Genomic DNA, 20,293 nt, shown 5'->3' with positions numbered 1-20,293 from the left:
GACATATATATGTAGACGCCGCATTGACTGTGGAGGGGCGTGCCTAAAGTGCCGCCATCTTGGTACGGGGTTAGCAGAGACAGTGGTACATGTATGTCAACGGAGGTAAGAGGTACTCAACAGTTTAAAAGTAGCATTATTCACTGAAATCTCGACCGATCTCCAAACGGTTTGGTTTGTTAAAAACGTCACACATGTATCTATGACACAGAATGCTTGGATATTTTAAAAATGATGGTTTTACTACCCAAATACAGATTCTACTTAATGTTTGCAGCAGACAATCTTGTGAGAATAGAAGATGCCGGACTTTTGTGCCGCTTATGGATGTGCTAATCAGCGAAACATAACAACAAGATCCCGAGGAATCACTTTTCACAGGTAAGGTGTAAGTAAGGGATGAAATCGACTGAGCAACTTGTTAAATAGTGGAATAAACCCAGACAGGACGCAATATAACCAGCTCACTTTACGTTATCACACAGCTGCTCACTAGTGAAATAACTAACTTGTTGAGACAAAATTTTGGTCAAAATGCTTGTTATTTCAACTATAAACTGCCTCTGGTCTGAAAAAAACAGACCTTAGACTGCAGTGATTGACCAGTTAGAAGATTAATGATAGATATTGGATGTATTTAATATGTATTATGTACTTAACCTTAATGTGTAGGATGAAAATTATTTTTTGTTGTAGACAATTCTGTACATCTCTGACTACTTTTCTCACATTTTTAAGGTTTCCTAAAGACACTATCTTAAGGAAACACTGGGAACTGGCGTTGAAACGGGAAGGCTTTGTGGCTAAAAAGAGATCTGTGCTCTGCAGTGAGCACTTCAAGGCAGATGAGTTTGACAGGACAGGGCAGATTGTCCTTCTGAGACATGGAGTCATGCCGTCTGTCTTTAGCTTCCCATCTCATTTACAAAAGGTATGTGTGCCATTTGGCTAAAGAATTCATTCATGCATGTCTATGATTCATATGTCTGTAAGCATTTGATAACAATTTAATGCCACACTTTTCTAAACTTTTTTTTTCTGTCTACATGGAATAAAGTACAGTACACTTTCTGATGCTTAAAACTTTTTTGCTTACATTTTAGCAAGTACCATCAAGGACTACAGAAGCATCAAGGAAAGCTGGGGAGAGCCTGCCAGTGGACTTGCCTCAGCATTTCCAGGAAGCTGAACCTCAGTCTAATATTATAATAATAAGTATTTGCATGTAATATTCCTCAAACACATGTGAGCATCAAGGCCCTGATCATATTAAAACCTCTATCGCAGTTGCTCTCTGCCACTCATTTTAGACACTCTCAATTACACACAAGCATACATTAAAACAAACTGTAGTTGATGAATATGTGTCCCTGACACTAAGACGCTCATACCCAAGGCACCGACAGTGGGATTGGAGGGATGAGATTAAGAATCTGGGCCAGCTACATTTGTGAGTGATGAGTTATAAACATCACTCAATATTTTCATCCCTCTTTTCACTAGGACCACATTTATGCTTTGCCTGCTTCTCCCACTGCTCTAAAGGCCAGACTGAATGAAGCTCTGGCTAGAGTGGAGAGTCTGGAGCACGAGAAGAGGAATGGCTTGATCCGCGAGCGAAGGGCCACTTGACGAAGAAAAATGTGCGCACTCTTCTTGAGGATTTGAGGGAGAAAAACCTCATAAATGAAGAGCTGAAAGACAGGCTCGAATTCTACTCGGGTAAAATGGAAATACTAATTTGAATATATTATATTGGTAGCCTATTTAATGTTTACACTATGTGTTAGACTCCTCCTACCTTACTATTGAAAGGGGTCTTACTAATTAGTTTCTGCTAACTTAATTCCAGATCTTCAGGTAGACCTCTTGGCCAAACAGGGCCATGAGTATACCAGAGAGCAGAGAGAATTTGCCCTCACGCTACACCTTCATGGTCCGAAGGCATATAGTTACCTGAGAGAGTCTCAACATCTTCCTCTCCCGCATCCCCATACATTGCAACGGTATTCTTCATGTTGCCTAATTGTTAAATACATTAACCACTTTATGTTTTGTGACAGTGAAAATGACCAATCTAAAAGCTCACATCAAATTATCACATCACATAATGCATTCTGATACATTTTGAGCTTTCAGATATGCTATTTTCCCATTGTAGTTTTTCCTATAAGGATTAAAGTGGTTAAATTACCACTTTTTATTTCTACAAAGGTGGCTGACTTCGGTCGATGCTAAGCCTGGCCTAAATAAGATGATGCTGGACATGCTGGGAAGAAGATGTGAGGAAGACCAGACTAAATATGGATGGGTGACACTGATGCTGGATGCCATGGCCATAAAAAACATGTGCAATACAATCCCCAAACTCAAACAATGTCAGGGTTTGTAGATATGGGGGAGGGATTTAATGAGACAGATGTTGCCACAGAGGCTCTCGTGTTTATGGTGGTTGGCATGCAAGGGCATTGGAAAGCTCCAATTGCTTACTATCTAATCAGTGCCCTCTCACCAGAAACACAGAAGGTCTTAGTTGTTCATGCATTGGAAGAACTTCATGCTCGTGGTCTGAGAGTGGTGTGCATGACAATGGATGGACATGCATCTAACATCAGCATGTGCAACAAGCTCGGCTGTGAGCTCAAGGGAAACCCTCACGAACCCCTGAAGACCTCTTTTGACCATCCAGTGACTGGTGACAGAGTGTTTGTCATGATGGACGCCTGCCACATGCTGAAGCTTGCACGCAACATGTTACAGGTAAATGCTGATTGTTGTTCTAGGCTTATTTGCTTTTTATTATATTTTATTGTTGTAGTGTTTCTATGTACATAATTATGACTGCTTGTGATGCTTTACATTTTCCTGTCTATACTTGTGTGTGCTGTGACTAATAAAGATTCTGATTCTGATTCTGAAGGCATACAGCCCAATAATGAACACCACTGGCCCCATTAACTGGAAGTACATCATTCAACTGAATGATGTTCAAATGAAGGACGGACTGCATGCTGCAAACAAAATCACGCTCAAGCATGTCCACTTCGACAACCAAAGGATGAAGGTGTCCCTGGCGGCACAGACTTTGAGTCGCTCAGTAACAGTTGCTCTCCGCACATTGAGGGACCTGGGCTACTCAGTTTAAAGACTGTGAAGCAACGGCTGAATTCATTGAGGTAATATGATCAGGGACATACATAGGGCCGTAGAGGGAAGTTCATGTAGAACATACTGAAATGAATAGTTTTCAACTTTTTAATAGAGTAATATTAATTTGATATACCTGTTTAAAACACTGTTGTGAAAATGATTTTAGATGCTTAAAGTTAATGAATATATTTGCTTTTAGATGATTGACAGACTATTTGACGTCATGAACAGCCGCAATCCCCATGCCAAAGGATTCAAAGCTCCCCTAGGGGCTTTGAATTGGGCAGAGAGAGTGGTGTTCTTGTTGAGAGCCAGGGAGTATTTGATCAGTTTGTCAATGAAAGATAGCACATCCCTTCACCGATCGAAGAGGTTTTTAACAATAGTGAATATTCTGTTTGCATGACATAAGTTCATAAGATGCTCTGTTCACATCTTCTGGTTACCACAGAGGCAAAAGATCTATGACTGTAGCCATCCCTGTCACCCCGTTTGAACATGATCAGGGAAATAAAACATTTTCTTTTTAAGGTACCTGTCTGTCATCAGGTTTGTCATCAACATTGACACCTTGATGCTGATGATACCTGAGCTGCTCCAAGTCCAGCAGTATGTCTGTACCTACCGATTTAGCCAAGATCACTTGGAGCTTCTCTTTAATTCAATCCGAGCATCAGGTAGGGTTCACATTTTACATTCTTTAAAAAAATAATTTTAAGGGGGATGGAACAACAATCCATCTGCTGGCCAGTTCCAGAGCATCTTCCGGTGTCTGATGGTACGGTGTGGTGTCTCACCAAGTTGTCGAGGCAACGTGGCAGCACAGGATGGCACAGTGTCCCTGTCGTCTGTAGAGATGTCCTCTGCAGAAACAGCTGGAGAGCTAGATCCCCCATTCGCTGATATTGCAGCTGTAGCAGATGCAAAATGGTCGACAGGCCAAACCAGTCACACAAGGGTTGAGGGTTCACATTCGATTTATTCTATAAAAGCAGCACAGGGGCAGTCAGGTTACACACGCTGGAAGATTACTCTCTCTCTCTCTCCAGTTCAGTAGTTAGCTTAGTTTTTTCGGGAATTTGGACCGACGTCACACATGCATCACTTGTGTGCCCCACTAATTAACCCCCCTGTGCAACACAGGTGAAGAGGAACCATAAACACTCTCAAAACTAACAGAATATTAACAGTATAAAAACGATTTTAACTTTACAATAAAGGGCTATTACACTATTAATACTGGTATTTCAGCATTGCAGGTTTTGAGGAAGTTCATAAAATAAAATTAAACAAATATACAATATAATAAAAATAACTCGGCTACATACTCCTCCCTGAACTTCTCAAAACCGCTCCAGTACAAGATAGCAGCTGACCTCTGGGTAACTACAGCGTTATAGCTTATTATTCACAAACACACATCTCAACATGCAACATAACTGTCTCCCAATTAAAAGGGAAAGTGACATAGGGGAGTTGGCCAGACTTCTCTAATGTCCACTTGCTTAGGAAAGTGCCTAATACACAATCTCACATAGATGATCAAATAATTGTTACCCATATTCTGAAGCTACTAACAAAAACACACACTTAAGGTGTACTTGGAATGTCATTACAATGACATTACAACCCAGTGTTACCTACATAAATAAAGTTTTAGCGAGCCCAGTGCTCAGTGATCTTCCCTACTTGTGTATTTCTCTGCGTCATGTTCTGAATCAATCTGTTAACTGGTTTTACAACTCTGCCGACTCTTGTTCTGATGTGGCCTGAGTCACATGGGGGGAGGCAGTCAAGTTTCACTGCCAGCTCAGCAGATTCTCCAGTGGCGGCTTGACTCTTTGGAGGATCATTATCTGGTTTTGATTGCTCTCCGCTCCTCTTAGGCTCTGTGTCATTATTGCTTGCATCACTGTTACTTGCTTCACTGCTGTTTTTACTTTCCATTTCAGTGAGGAGATCTGACACAACGCTAGCGCTCTCTTTGCCGCACATCTGATCCACTTTCAACGCTGACACTGTCGCTTGTCTTTGGCTCTTGTGGAGCTGGTTCAGAGTTATCAAGAGACGATCGAGGAGGGTCAGGGGGTGCATGTTCTGACTCTGGGAAACCTTCAGGAGAAGCGGACTCTGCTACCCAGCTGGCAGTGCGATCTGACCGGTCAAACTCAGACTCAGTCAATAGGAGGCTTCCATCTACCTCACCACGTGCTTGGCTTATCTCAGAGTCACTATCAAAGGAAGGCTCAGCTTCATGCTCGACCTCCATCGGCAAGAAGTTGGCCTGCAAAAGCATGTTTCTATGGACAACTCTCTCCTGGCCAGTGGTGTGGTTTCTTATGCGGTAAATGTGGCACTTTGAGTCTTTGGAGACAACTGTGTAGAGTGTGGACTCCCACCTATCAGCCAATTTCCTACGGCCACGTCCGCCCTTGTTTGCCAAGAGAACCCGATCCCCTGCTTCAATTTCTGTGCCTTTGACCCCCTTATTGTACAGCTCTGCCTGACACTGCTGACTGGAATTTGCACTGACCTGGGCCAACATGAGAGCTTCCTTGAGATCATCTCTCATTCTCTTGACGTAGCTATCATAGTCTGTGATGTCGTTGTCTCTCTCCACATTGCAGAAAACAACATCTACAGGCAGTCTGGGAATGCGACCATACATCAGATAAAAGGGGGCGTAGCCAGTCGACTCATGGGCTGTACAGTTATAAGCAAAGGTTAGCGTTTGTAGCATCTGTGGCCACCGTTGCTTATCTCTGGGGGGTAAGTCTCTGATCATGTTCCCTAAGGTTCTATTGAACCTCTCAGTGTGGCCATTCCCCATAGGATGGTAAGGGGTAGTTCTCGACTTTTTCACACCAGCAATCTGTAACAGCTCCTGGATCAACTGGCTTTCAAAATTTGCACCTTGGTCTGAATGAATTCTCTGCGGGAACCCATAGACACAAAAGTACTTATCCCACAGTTGACGTGCGACTTGTTTTGCTGACTGGTCAGAGCATTTGAAGGCGTGAGCCATTTTAGTGAAGTGGTCGGTTGCCACTAGCACGTCCACACTCTTTCCCTTGGAGTCCTCTGCAGACCAGAAATCCAGACAAACTAACTCTAAGGGGCTTGTGGTCTTGATATTTTGAAGCTGGGCTCTGCCCTCGGGCTCCAGGGTCTTACTCACAACACAGCGCTTGCAAGTCTTCACACACTCCCTGATGGCACGTTCCATGTCAGCCCAGAAAAATCTCTGCCGTGCCAGGTACAAGGTTCTGCTTTGACCTTGGTGGCCAGCATCATTATGGACACCACGCAGAACATCACCAACCAAGGAGAGGGGTACTATGTACTGGTGACGTTTCCTCCCAGTCAGTGTGTCCTTGGATACTCTGTATAGGATGCCATCGAGCTTTTTCAGTCTGTGCCATTGTTTCAAGGTCTTAAGCACCCTTAGAGACAGTCCAGTTCTCTCTCTCCTTGATGGCCGCCTCCCTCTGGTGACAAACTGGATGACTTGAGACAGCGTAATATCATTCCTCTGCTTATCATGGAGCTCCTGAAGCGAGAAGACAGGGAGGGCGCTTTGGCCTGGCGGAACAAGTTGCTCCAAATCTTGTGCTAGACAAGAGACCACTCTTTGTGTGGGACCCTGATCCCACTCAGTGTGACCAGCTAAAACTGCAGAAACATCGGCACTGGTTAGGGAGTAGCATTCCAGATTCCCTGGTGAAGGTGAGGATTCAATACTCTGATGGTTGGCACCAGCTCTGAACATGTCTTGAACAACACCCTCTTGAACCTGTTGAGACTCCTTCACAAGCTCCTCATACGACTCCTCCACAAGCCTCTGACTGACTCGGGTTGGAATGAATGGCCGCCTGCTCAGAGCATCAGCAACAGTGTTCTTGCTGCCAGGTATGTACTTGATGCTGAAGTTATATGGTGACCACTTCAATGCTAAAAACTCTAGGCGGTGAGCGGGATAGTTGCACTGAGCGCGGGTAAGTGCCTTGCTGGCAAAGGCAATGGGGCGTGCCTTACTTTCGCCATCTTGGAGCTGAGATAGGACAGCACCCAGGCCGTCCAGAGAGGCGTCGGTGGATAGAATGAATGGTCGGCTGAAATCAGGATGTGCCAGCACGACAGAATCCAGGAGTGCAGTTTTCAGCTGTTCAAAGGAGTCACAATGCTCCTCTCTCCAGTCGCTTGGGTGCAGTTTCTTGAATACAGCAGCTCCTCTCGCATTCCCTCTCTTCCCCTTAGGTGCAGCAGTCAGTGAAAACAATGGCTTAGCTAAGCGGGAACAATTTGGAATGAACTGCTGATAGTACATGACCATGCCCAAGAATGACTTTATCTTTTTTTGGGATGGTGTAACGCCATCATCCATCATAAGATCAGACTCAGACATAGAGGCAATGGCCTTGACCTTATCAGGGTCAGTTGACACGCCGTTTTCATCCACAATATGACCCAAGAATTTCACACTCCTTCTCAATAGGTGACATTTTTTGGGCGCCAGCTTCAATCCATGGACACGGAGCCTGCTGAAAACTGTTTCAAGTCTCCTGAGGGCTTCAGCTTCATTAGGGGCATAGACAAGCACATCATCTAGATAGCAGAGTAAGGTCAGGAAGTTCTGGTCTCCAAATATGCCCATCATGAGTCTCATGAAGCTGGCAGGACTATTGCATAGACCCTGAGGGAGCCTATTGAACTCATAGAGTCCCATAGGTGTGGTGAAGGCTGTGAGCTTTTTGTCCTCGTTGGCCATGGCGATGTTATAAAAGCCTGAGGTGAGATCCATAGCGCTGAATATGGCGTTACCTCCCAGGGCCGCTAGGCAATCGGACTGATGGGGCAAAGGATGTGCATCCTTGATTGTGCGTGCATTCATCCAGCGATAGTCCACACAAATCCTTAAGTCCCCATTCTTCTTCCATACGAGTACTAACGGGGAGGCCCACTCGCTGTTGGACTTGCGAATGATCTCACGTTCTTCCATTTCTGTAAGAACTTGCCGCAGCTTGTGATACTCTCCCGGTGGAACGCGCCGGTATGGGAGTCTGAATGGCCGCTCATCAGACAAATGGATGCGATGGACAAAATCCTTAGCCAGCCCACAGTCAAGTTTGCTCCTTGAGAAGACATCCTCATACTTGTGGATCAGTTGCAGTAGTTGTGCTTTCCAGTGTTCTGACACCTCACATGAATCGATGTCAAGGTCATCCAATCCCAGATTATGTAGGCTGTCACGAAAGCTGGGACATGGTGGGGAGTCTGGGCTGTTGGCTGTTTCACCACATACTGTCTGGGTCTGCACTCTGATTTCTGCAGCAGATGTTTGCTCAGGCGCCATATCCAAGTCCTCAATAGCTATGCAGGAGGATACATCAGCTATCTTGGTATGGCGTCTTAAAGTGACAGCATTGTCAGAGGTGTTCAGGATTCTGACTGGGATCCATCTCTCTCCATTCATGGAAGCAACAGACCGGCAGACAATGATGTGTTTATTGTGGATTTGTGTTTTTGATGGTTCAACCAGAACAGTGCTGCCTTCGGAGAGGGGGGAGGCTGCAGGTAACTTACCCCAGACCAGATGCTCCTGCTTTGGAAGGAGGGTCACCGCTTGCACCAGCTTGACAGTCCCAATAAAATCTGGCACGGTGTCACCTCTCCATCTGTTGATGCCAGACAGCATGTTAAGGAACTGGATTATCTCAGGCACATCTGTGGACTCAGGTTTGCTCAGAACCTGCCAGAAATGGGGAGACTGTTTAAACTGCCTTAAGAGGTGTTTAATGACATTTGTGCCCAAAATCAACTGATCTTTCTGCCCTGGAACCACTAAAGTTGGCACACTGAATGTATATCCATACACTTGCATCTTCAGGTTATAAATGCATTTGGGCCTGACTTGAACTCCACCACAACCAACAAGCAAGATATCAGGGTGGGCAAAGATGGGCTCTGATGTTGATCCGCCATCTTTTAACATCTGCTCAGCCCCTTCACTTATTGTGCAAGCCATGGAGCCGGTGTCTAGCAGGGCCTGTAATGAGATCTCATCTTCCACCTGTGCACAAGTGTAGAACAGACTGTCAGCTTTATTGAGTTGGGTTGTGTTTTGAAACAACACAACAGTATCAGGCGGGGCAGACTTAAGGCTTTCTGCATACACAGACTGCATATCTTCCTGAGAATTGAGGGTCTCATTGGTGTCACTCACACTGTCCCCTCCCAGGTGTGAGTGGCTTAGTTTCCCTGATCAGGTGAGCTGCTACTCTGTTGAACAGCAGTGGCTTTGGGGCAGTCTTTTCGCATGTGTCCTTGTTCTAAGCAGTTCAGACATCTCCGTTCTCTCATACAGTGTGTTCGTGTTGAATGAGAGCTGTTGCCACAGATACGGCATGGGTTGAATGGAGCTGTTGGTGTGAAGTTACGCCTAACAGCAGGGGCAGGTTGGCTGGTACGCTCTAACACTCTCTCCAACATACTTAGCACACGCTCTAAAGCACCTGGTTCTGGCGTAGCTGTTTCACATGACTTGGTTGGGTTAGGCAGATTGCACTTAGCTGTGTTTACTTGGACATAATCAGCGTCAGGTTCAGGGGAGCTAATGGCTGTTACAGCTGTGGCTACTTGGAGGGCATGTGTTTTGGATGTGGTTGCATTTGATCTCTTTACCTTGCTCTCTCTTTGGTATTCATCGATAACCTCCTGCACTTCCATCAGAGACCACTTACTTATGGGTTTACACTTGAATACACAGGCGAGACTGGAATCTGGACAGTTTCTGATGAACATCATAGCTACCTCTGCGTTCATATTGTCCATATTACTTCCCTGACGTCTCAAATGTCTGTCTGCTACCTCGGCAGCTGTGTTCAATCTGACCCAGTAATCTACTGGTGTTTCTTTGGCTTTGTGTGGCATAGAAGTCGGCCAGTGGTAAGCAGGACCCAGGAGCTTCACTGAAGTAACGTCTTAGTATGTTATAAATTGTCTCAGAGTTGACAACTGCTCCAGCTGATGAACTGCTCTTCAACCCCACTTTCACGATACTTTTTGCTCTGCCAAGAAGGTGACTGAGAATCTCATCTCTTTGACCATGTGTTGAGCAGCCTTTCTTTTGCAGATATGCCTCCATCATATCAATCCATTCCTGAATGGAGTACTTGTCATCTCCGTCACCACGATACATGGGAGGTTCTCTTATGTTAGGTTTTACGACCAAACTCACTTTAGAAAGATCAATGGTTGTGTCTGGTGCCTCGGCTCTAGCTGAGTTAGTTAAAGGCTGACTGGCTAGCAGCCGGCTGGCTATGGATTCTCCTATCTGGCTCCCTAACTCACCAATGAGGTCACGTAGCTGTTGGGTGGCATTGTCACCACTGGCAGCTGGGGTGGAAAACAGAGGCTCAATTGGGGGGATGTCTGTAAGATCATCTGGTTCAAAGGGCTCCTCCCTAGTTGACACTGTAGCCCTACTGTGAACTAACCCATCTATATTAAACAAACCCCTGCCTCTCTGAACAACTGGTGTAGAAATATCAAAGGTATTCTGACCCCTGCCCGCCATACCTCACAGAATGAAGGAATGAGTAAAATAAAATGACCTCTCAAAAATCAGTTACACAGATTTAATAAAAAAATAAAACAACTTAATCAATATTTCTCCTTTTGTTAATTAACTGGTTATTCTGAATGCCTGTATGATACACAATACCAGCAATCACTCCAGCTACTGACAAGATCCACAGGTCCACCAACAGGATATCCCGCACGTCACAAGCACACAGCAGAACCTCGGCGGTCGGCGGCGGCTGACCAATGGATCCGGGTCACGGCACCAGTTTTATGTAGCAGATGCAAAATGGTCGACAGGCCAAACCAGTCACACAAGGGTTGAGGGTTCACATCCGATTTATTCTATAAAAGCAGCACAGGGGCAGTCAGGTTACACACGCTGGAAGATTACTCTCTCTCTCTCCAGTTCAGTAGTTAGCTTAGTTTTTTCGGGAATTTGGACCGACGTCACACATGCATCACTTGTGTGCCCCACTAATTAACCCCCCTGTGCAACACAGGTGAAGAGGAACCATAAACACTCTCAAAACTAACAGAATATTAACAGTATAAAAACGATTTTAACTTTACAATAAAGGGCTATTACACTATTAATACTGGTATTTCAGCATTGCAGGTTTTGAGGAAGTTCATAAAATAAAATTAAACAAATATACAATATAATAAAAATAACTCGGCTACACAGCCATCATGTCTGACCACAGCTACCTGCCCACGCGCTTTGGTGGTCTTGTGGACAATGCGCTGGTGTATGTTGCAGGGTATGTTGTTCGGCAGGTGCTTAGAAAGCTCTGCTGCGATGTGTGCCGTGCCAGCCTGGTGAAAGATGCCATACCAGCATCGTTTGATGAGAGCTATCACCTTCTTCAGCTCAAAAATAATGGTGGGCTGATGATACCATCAGATGGCACTGTTAAGGTGGTGAGAGCAGCAGAGCGGGTCATTCGCCAGTTCCAATCACAGCAACCTCTGAAGGTGTCAGTGATGACACATGTTGTACGGGAGGAGATTGGCTCGGAGGATGTGTTCTCACTTGGTGAACACATACAAGACACACAATTTGGCATAGACAACCACCACTCAAATTTGCTGAGTTTAGTGGTGGTTGTGTTTCACAAAATTAGGATGCACCACATTGCCAAAATCACAACAATCAAATACCAGAGTGGCAGCACTAGAAAAAAACTGTGCAACACAGTTCTCTTTCAGGGCTTTTAGCTCCCATTGGCCTGAGAGTGATAATAAAAAAAAAATAATAGTACTAATAATAGTACTAAATAATAATAGTAATAGTAATATAATGATAATAAAATGACAATGATGATAGTATTATTAATTATGATAGTGATGATAATAATAATAACAATAATACTAATTCAATGATGATAGCACTATCATTATAATGATAATGAAAATATGATAATAGCAATATGATTATAATAGTGATAATATGAATGACAATAATAATAATAATAATAATATAATATAATAATAGCAACATAATTATAATAGTGATAATAGAAATACTAATAATATAATGATAATAGCAACATAATTATAATAATAGTGATGATGATAATAATACTAATAATAGTGATGATAATACTAATAATATAATAATAGCAACATAATTATAATAATAGTGATGATAATAGTAGTATTAATAATAATATGATGATAATAACAACATAATAATAATAATAATGATAATAATAATAATCATCATCAAATGAAATATAACCCTACAAGCACTTCTGTAAATAAAGACTTGAACACACCTAAACGTTTTCTGGGTTCCTTTTGTTCTATTTATGTCTTTATCTGTCTGTCTGTCTGTCTGTCTGTCTTGACAATTGAGCAATTTTATTTATTTATTTTTATTACAATTGATGTATGAGCACTTTAATAGTGCAAACCATGGTACAAACAGTCATTCCACGCTGCAGGCCCGAGTGGCCCCGTACCAAGATGGCCGCCGTGTAGGCACGTCACTCCAATCGGCAGCAGCAGTCAATGCGGCGTCTACGTATATATGTCTATGGGTGGAGGCAGCAGCAACACCAGTGAGTCAGTTGACTCTGATCAATGTAAAAAATGAACTCGTAATTCTGTACCTGCCACATCAACGCCATCTGAAAGGCTTTTTTCAGTTGCTGGAAACATTGTCACCAAAAAAAGGGTAAGCCTGACTGCTGAGCATGTTGAAATGCTAACATTCCTCCACTCCAATGCATGACTACATCATGTCTTGGATTAAACACACACATTACACACCGTATTCTAGAGTGAAAAGGCAGAGTGTATGTTCCTGTGAATGAAGAGCAGTTTATCCTCTTAATGCACGCTGTTCCGTGTACGGGACGGGACGGATGTTAGGAGGTAGCCACACGTTCTTATGAATGTTTAAAACACCAACCCTTAAACATATATATTCATGCCGTACATCGTTGGAAAGCTTAGATTCTCCTGATTCATTCAAGACCACACATTATATGGTTGCTCACAGCCGTAATAGTATTAGCGATTAGCTCGGCTAGCCACTCAACTAAAGTAAGAACAGCTATAATGCTACATACCTTCAAAGTCTTCCCTTTATCCACAACGATCATCTTATGACTCAGGACTTTTATACAGCTATCCATTCTTGTGAAATATGAAATCCGTTTCCATAAAACCAAAATACTTTCCTCAATATGTCAACATGTATTTAGTCCAACACGTAACGTAATAACACAAATAACAAACCATTATACGGTCCGTTTATGTCATTTCCTGACCTGCACGTTCATCTCAGAGTACACGTGACTAGATGTTTACGACCGTGAGCCTCTTCTGCTTCTGACGACACCACACACAAGCCAATCGGTGTTTAGGATTAGGCAGTACATGTCTCCAAAGCCAATGAGGACATGTGACCGACAACAACGACAACGTGATTGACAGCTGTTCCAGCCTATGGAAATATTCGGTGAAATGAAGTTGATAACCTTTTAGCCAATAGTCTGAGGTTTCCAACGGTGTATGACGTATCACGCTAAGCTGTCAGTTTGGCGGGGTTCTTATATACAGTCTGTGGTTCAGGCCAAACTATGTGGGGTCAGTGCTGCTCACAACTTGGTCATGTCGTTTAGGCTAAAAACATCAAAAATAGGGGCGTGTATTAAGAGGTTATATTTTTTTGGTTTAAAAAGAACACTGCTGCTGTTTATATTTCATTTATTTTATGTTGATAACATTTTCTTGATTCTTGCACAACAGTTTTATTTATTGAAAGTATTTTATTTCATTTTATTTTTTGTTAAATGCTACCTCTGGCGCCAGATTGCACTATTGTTTTCATTACTGGAATTTTATTTTGGAATTTGGTCATTTTTGGTTAAAACAATAAAAATATGTTGGAATGAAGACATTTGTGTTTCGTCAGTGAGATACATAAATTAACATATGTAATTTGCTATATAAGACATAATGGGAAAATAATCGAATCGAATTGAAAAAATAATCGCTAGATTAATCGATTACAAAAATAATCGTTTTGCCCAGCCCTAGTATGGAACAATCTGTGTCTTGACTGCAGATAACTTAGGTATCCATTCCCTATGTGGATATGTAGAGAGCTTTTCAGCAAACAAGTTTTGTCACTTTTGCATGGTTGACAAAACAGTTGCTCAGTCTGTTTTCGATGAAGATAATGTTGAGAGGCGCACAAGAGAAAATTATCAGCACCATGTCAGATTTAATGATCCAAGCTCAACTGGAGTTAAAGAGGACTCCTGTTTAAATAAACTGCAGTATTTTCATGTTACTGAGAACACATGCATTGACATTATGCATGATATACTTGAGGGTGTAGCCCCTTTGGAAGTGAGACTAATGTTATAACAATTCATTTATGAAGAAAAGTTTTTCACCCTAGAACTGTTGAATCAAAGAATTTCCAGTTTTGACTATGGGTATGGAAATGAAAAAAATAAACCAATTAATTATTAATTATTGTTATTCTCAATCTGAGAACCTCTGACAATGCAGTAAAACAGACTGCATCAGAAATTTTGCAGGTGTTACTTTTTTTAGTTGGTGATCTCATTGACACAAGAAGTAAACATTGGCATTTATTCATTTTGCTGAGAGAAATATGCAGCATTGTCTTTGCACCCATTGTGACACACGGGCTTGCTGTATTCCTGAAACAACTCATTATAGAGCACCACTCATCATTCAAGAAGCTCTATCTTCGAAATTTGATTCCTAAACACCACTTTATGATTCATTACCCCAGGATGATGGTAACGTTTGGACCTCTTTCTCAGCTGTGGTGTATGAGATTTTAGGCAACGCATAATCCATTAAAAAGACATGCCCATATGGTTGGAAACTTCAAAAATATTTCTAAAACACTCAGTTATAAACACCAAGTTCAGCACATGTATAGCTTCAAGTTTGGTGATGCTCTTTCTGAGAAAATGAGTGTTAAAAATGCATACCCTGTGTCCATCAGCTCATTGAAAAAAGCAGATATTGTGCTGTACAAACTGAGATCAACCTATGCTGATGACTTGACTTTGAACAGCTCTGTCTATATTGCCCACACTGTTAGTGTGCTTGGCCAAGCTTACAGAACCGGCTGCGTACTGCCACTTAAAGTTGACAACAATGGAGAGCCTTCGTTTGGTGAAATAATTCATATTATACCACAGACTGACAATGTATCCATTCTGATGTTTGTAAGAATTCTTACAGTGAAGTTCTTTGATGAGCATTTGTATGCTTATGCGGTACTAAAAACTAAAGAATATGAAATGATCAACTTGACTGATGCCACAGATGTCAGGCCTTTGGACATAATGTCAGGTTTCTCTACAGATGAACTATACTTAAACCCAAGGTATAAGATTGTCTAGCTTCTCAAGAATGCAATGATGAGTAATAGGGTCCTGTTATGTTAGGGCAGCAACTAATGATAATTCTAGCAGGTCTATTACAACTGTGTATGGTTGTTGTAGTTATTGTTAATGTTTTCTATGTCATGCCTGTTGCCTGCTGAGTTGATGTAGGATTCTGTCAACCTTTAATTGATTAAATGTCTAACAGTTTTACATGGTCTGTCCCTTTTAATATTTAGAATTACAAATGCCTCATAGTTAACACATTAAATTGCAATATTAACACATTAACTGGTAGTTTTTGAACATTTTAATTAATACATAATCAACATTTTATGTGTTGAAATGACACATTTTGTGTGTTGAATTACCTGACACAGTTTGTGTGTTGTTTTGACACGTGTTGTCCCTGAGCACACTCATGACATGTGTTAAAAGTCTGCACAACATGTGTCATTTTTAACACATCTCTTCTTGCAGTGTACCCACAAGGAGATTTTTATTTTATGTTGGAGATAGAAGATATATAATGTGATCCAGCAAATCTCAAGTTTTGGATTAAAGCGTGTGTGAATAGCCGACTTTGCCATCCTTCTGCTGTGCTGTTACAGGAGAAAAGACAGTAAGTGCTGTGCGTTCTCTTTCATGGAACCAAGAGTCATGAAAGGTCACTATATATAGTTGGAAAGACAACACAATGGTAACTCAAACAATATGCCTGGGCTGCTGTCAACACACAAACCCATGCAGTAATGCAGTAATGGCTGTGGCACTACATATCTTGATTGGAAAGGCTGCGAGTGTGTTGACAGGCTCTGGACTCTTGTAGCAGCATGTGCAGTCTCCTGCTGGCGGTGATGACTGTTAGCGCTCTGGACAGCACTTTCCCTGGCTTTGTTAGGACAGAGCTACTCTCAAGAGGTCACAGAGTGGATCTAGGCATCAAGTGTAAATGCTTAGTCATAGACAGTCACAGTGACCTGAGCAGGAACACTACAAAAGACACTGCCAACACAAACTTACATGCTGTTTGTATGCGTATTTGTGTGTGTGTGTGTGTGTGTGTGTGTGTGTGTGTGTGTGTGTGTGTGTGTGTGTGTGTGTGTGTGAGAGTGCTAGAGAGAGAGAGAGAGAGAGAGACTGAAGGTCCCTATGGGAGCAGAAGGGTGACAAATTAAAGGAAAGATCTGGATCTGAATAAATGAAAGGAGAAACATTATAAATGCAGATTTTTCCACACACACGCATTTAGATGTTTGTTAAAGACATCAGTAAATAGGGTTGGACACTGTGGTCGACAGTTTGATGATCGTGCATTAGTGAGATATGTGAGAAAAACAGGAGAGCAACTCTTCCTCAAGTGACTGAGGAAGTCAATGCAGAACATCAAATACAACAGCAAATACAGTCCATTGACAATTACATACAGAGGAATATTATAGAGCTGTAGTGCATAAACCTGTCATTATAGAGATGAATGCACATCTGAGAGTTCATGGCATACACCAAGAGAATGGAACATTCCTGAATGACTGACCCCTACAATTGATCCGGTGGCTCTGTTGACGTTTTGCTGGCATGTTTTGGATTCACTAGTCCCATTGGTAATGTAAGGTACTTAACTGTCCCCATAGGAAAACTCTGTTTAAATGAGATTCATACATGGTGTAACTTAACACACACAGCATATCAAGATAAAAGACATGACATCAACAAGTCGCAGACACCAATGTATCACAATATTACACTATCCCTGCTTTACACTTTAATCGAACCACAGTATTGCATATTACAGTATTGCACAATTACAACCTTACAAGTATAACCAGTTGTGATAAGTACAATTATCTTTGTGGTCTGCTTCCATTGCATTACCAAGCCAATAAATGGGAACAATGGTTAAAACGGATGCTCTCTACAAAAGCACTGTAGAACATCTTCAAGTCTTTGTAAAGTCTTTGTAAAGTAAGAATAAATATGTGTTCTGAGTTTGACATACCACAGAAAAATGTGTTGTTAACCACCCTGCCAAATTTGAATGATTAAAAAAATTGCCAAATATATGAAATTAGGCTTCAAAGTTGTGTAAAAATCAGCATGTCTCTGTAGTGACATTTCTGACATCCATCAACCATGTGTACATAACACTTTTTTATTGTTTAAACACATTTTAAATCAAATCATAGTTGAGTAGCTGTTTCATAAAGGGCACAAACACCAACCATGGTGCTCTACTTATAGCTGAACTTGGTTCCCAGATGAGTTGTGACAGGTTCAGTCCAGTATGAAGAATTCAACCTGAGGCTATCTGGAGACGTCCATCTTAGCATCAGTCTGACCCGGGACGTTTCTAGAATACTGGGTTGGTGGCACAAGGCTGCTGGGGATTTCTACACATTCACATGCAATCCTTTGTTCAGAATTTACAACACTGCTTTGGTAAGGTGTAACCTGCTGATCTGGTATAGGATGATCATTAAAGGATAATTACCGTTTTTTACAACCTGGACCTTATTTCTAGCATAAAATACAATCATTTACTCACCCAGACAACTTTGGTGTCATTTGGAGTCGTTCAGACGAAATTAGCTCCAGTGGAGCGCCGCGTATATCCATATAATGCGAGTACACGGGGCACTGAAGCACAGCCTCTATATAACGCATTATCTGCCACGAAACTAGTTCATTTCACCAATATTTAGTTATGATACGTTAGTGCTATTCCCCTCCGAGCCTGTGGTAGCATGTTATCAACATCCGGGGTCTGTAGGTTGACCTACTAACCTCTGATCTGGATGATGTCATTTCTGATGATGTCAGATCAGAGGTTATCTATGAGAGGTTAGTAGGTCAACCTATAGACCCCGGATGTTGATAACATGCCACCACGGGCTCGAAGACGAATAGCACTAACATATCATAACAAAATATTAAGAGATATTAAGAGCAATGATATATATGCATCAATAATAGTAGCTCACCAGTATTTTGAAAAACAACTTGCAGATTTATTTCTTCTTTTGTCACTGCAGATGTTCTATGAACTGGGAGCAGTGAAGACTGCCGGAGTGATTCACACCAACATCACACTACGGAACATCATAAAGGTGAACCACAGAGAAACACCAGTCAGAGTGAAGCTTCTCGATTTCAGTTGAGCCATCAAAGCTGCTGAGCCATCAAAGCTGCTGAAGTCAAGCTTGGCAACACCCTGCAGCCTATCCATGTGGAATTTGACTGTAATTGATATATTAAATGTGACTGAACTACCACTGAACAACACAACATGTCAAAGTGTGAAGCAATTGTTTGTTACATCTTCTAAAAGGTGCCTCTCCTTCCTCCTCCCTCAGATCACCTGAAGTGATTCTTGCTCCTCTGATCATGTGGTCTGTGGGTGTAGTTCTGGCCACCCTGTACCTCACCACCTTGCCATTTCCACAGCTATCCACTGCTATTACCTGGTATGTTATCTAATGCACCTTATGTATGCTGATCCATGTCCAAACACAAACAGAAACATGGTGTTCCTTGTTGGCTGATTTGAAATATTCTTTCTCCAGATTAAAAATATGGTGGAGATGCTGGGTCAGCCAGAGGATCACATCCTTGATGATGGCATCCACACACTGCTCTACTTCAGTCAGAAGCAAGACTTCACCAAGCCAGCATGGAGGCTTAAGGTATGAACACTTGACCTGCTGCTCTGATTTAGTAGAAAAGTGTGTTGTTAACCACCCTGCCAAATTTGAATGATTAAAAAAATCCCACCCGCCGTGTTCACTGAAACCCCACCCCCTACCAAGTGTCACCTGTCAATCAAAGTCACCACCTCTACCAGAAACGTGGACGTTACGTCTGACAGCTTTCTGGTACTAACTCAGCGGCTAGCTCAGCGGCTAACTCGGCGGCTAGCTCAGCTAACTGTAGACTGTAATAGTGTGTGCTGAATGTATTTATACCTCTACAGCAGCAGGGGCGGGTTTATGCTAATCACCGCCGCATGATTTTTCAGACCCGCCCACTAAATCCAAAACACAGAAATGTTGAAACACAGTTTGTGAAGCCTAGCTCCACAATTCAAATCTAAATGGTTGAAATGCTTTTTACACCTTTTTTAGAAATACATGTATGACCTATTTAATGAGTTTAGAAGTAAATGTTTAAATTCACTTTACACGGTCTTTAATAGGTTAGAAAATTAGAAAAGTCACCAAAAACTCATCAAATATAATAAGTTACATTACTTTGATTAAGTACCTGTCATAGTTACATTACTTATTACATTTTAAATAGAGTAACTAGTTATCTGTAACCTATTGTAACCTTCACTACCCTGGATACCACAGACCAACGAGCTAATCAGCATTGAGTCATGTGCAGTCAGCATGACCCCAGACTGCTATGTTTAATGGTTTGCGGGTATGGGTGTGAGATTCTAATGACCAAGGCAAGAACCATGTAGCAGAACTGCCTTCATCAATTAAAACGGGTTAGGGTTAGACATCATGACATGATGAATCATCAGCTCACTGTGTGTTTGACTGAGCTGTAAACATCAGTTGCATTTCTGTTGTATTTCTTCCCCCAGCGGTTCATGCATGTGCCATATTAAATTAATACATATGAGAGAGAAAGTGGGTGACTTTCCTGCCATGGAAACAGCTAACATTAGG

The 20,293-nt window shown here is 42.1% G+C and overlaps 1 protein-coding gene across 1 annotated transcript; it reads left to right on the top strand.

Annotated features, from left to right (window-relative positions):
• Positions 1-243: 243 nt before the first annotated feature.
• On the top strand, positions 244-1,632 carry LOC128375007 (THAP domain-containing protein 6-like). The gene is made up of 4 exons (XM_053335225.1): positions 244-381; positions 739-931; positions 1,104-1,157; positions 1,504-1,632. Exons 1-4 carry the CDS (start codon positions 302-304, stop codon positions 1,630-1,632), a joined length of 456 nt encoding a protein of 151 aa, XP_053191200.1. The 5' UTR covers positions 244-301.
• The last annotated feature ends 18,661 nt before the right edge of the window (positions 1,633-20,293 follow it).

This window comes from Scomber japonicus, chromosome 16, assembly GCF_027409825.1.
Source record: "Scomber japonicus isolate fScoJap1 chromosome 16, fScoJap1.pri, whole genome shotgun sequence".
In the NCBI taxonomy this organism is placed as follows: Eukaryota; Metazoa; Chordata; class Actinopteri; order Scombriformes; family Scombridae; genus Scomber; species Scomber japonicus.
The sequence above is the reverse complement of the archived record's forward strand: the minus strand, read 5'-3'. Positions and strand labels throughout refer to the sequence as shown.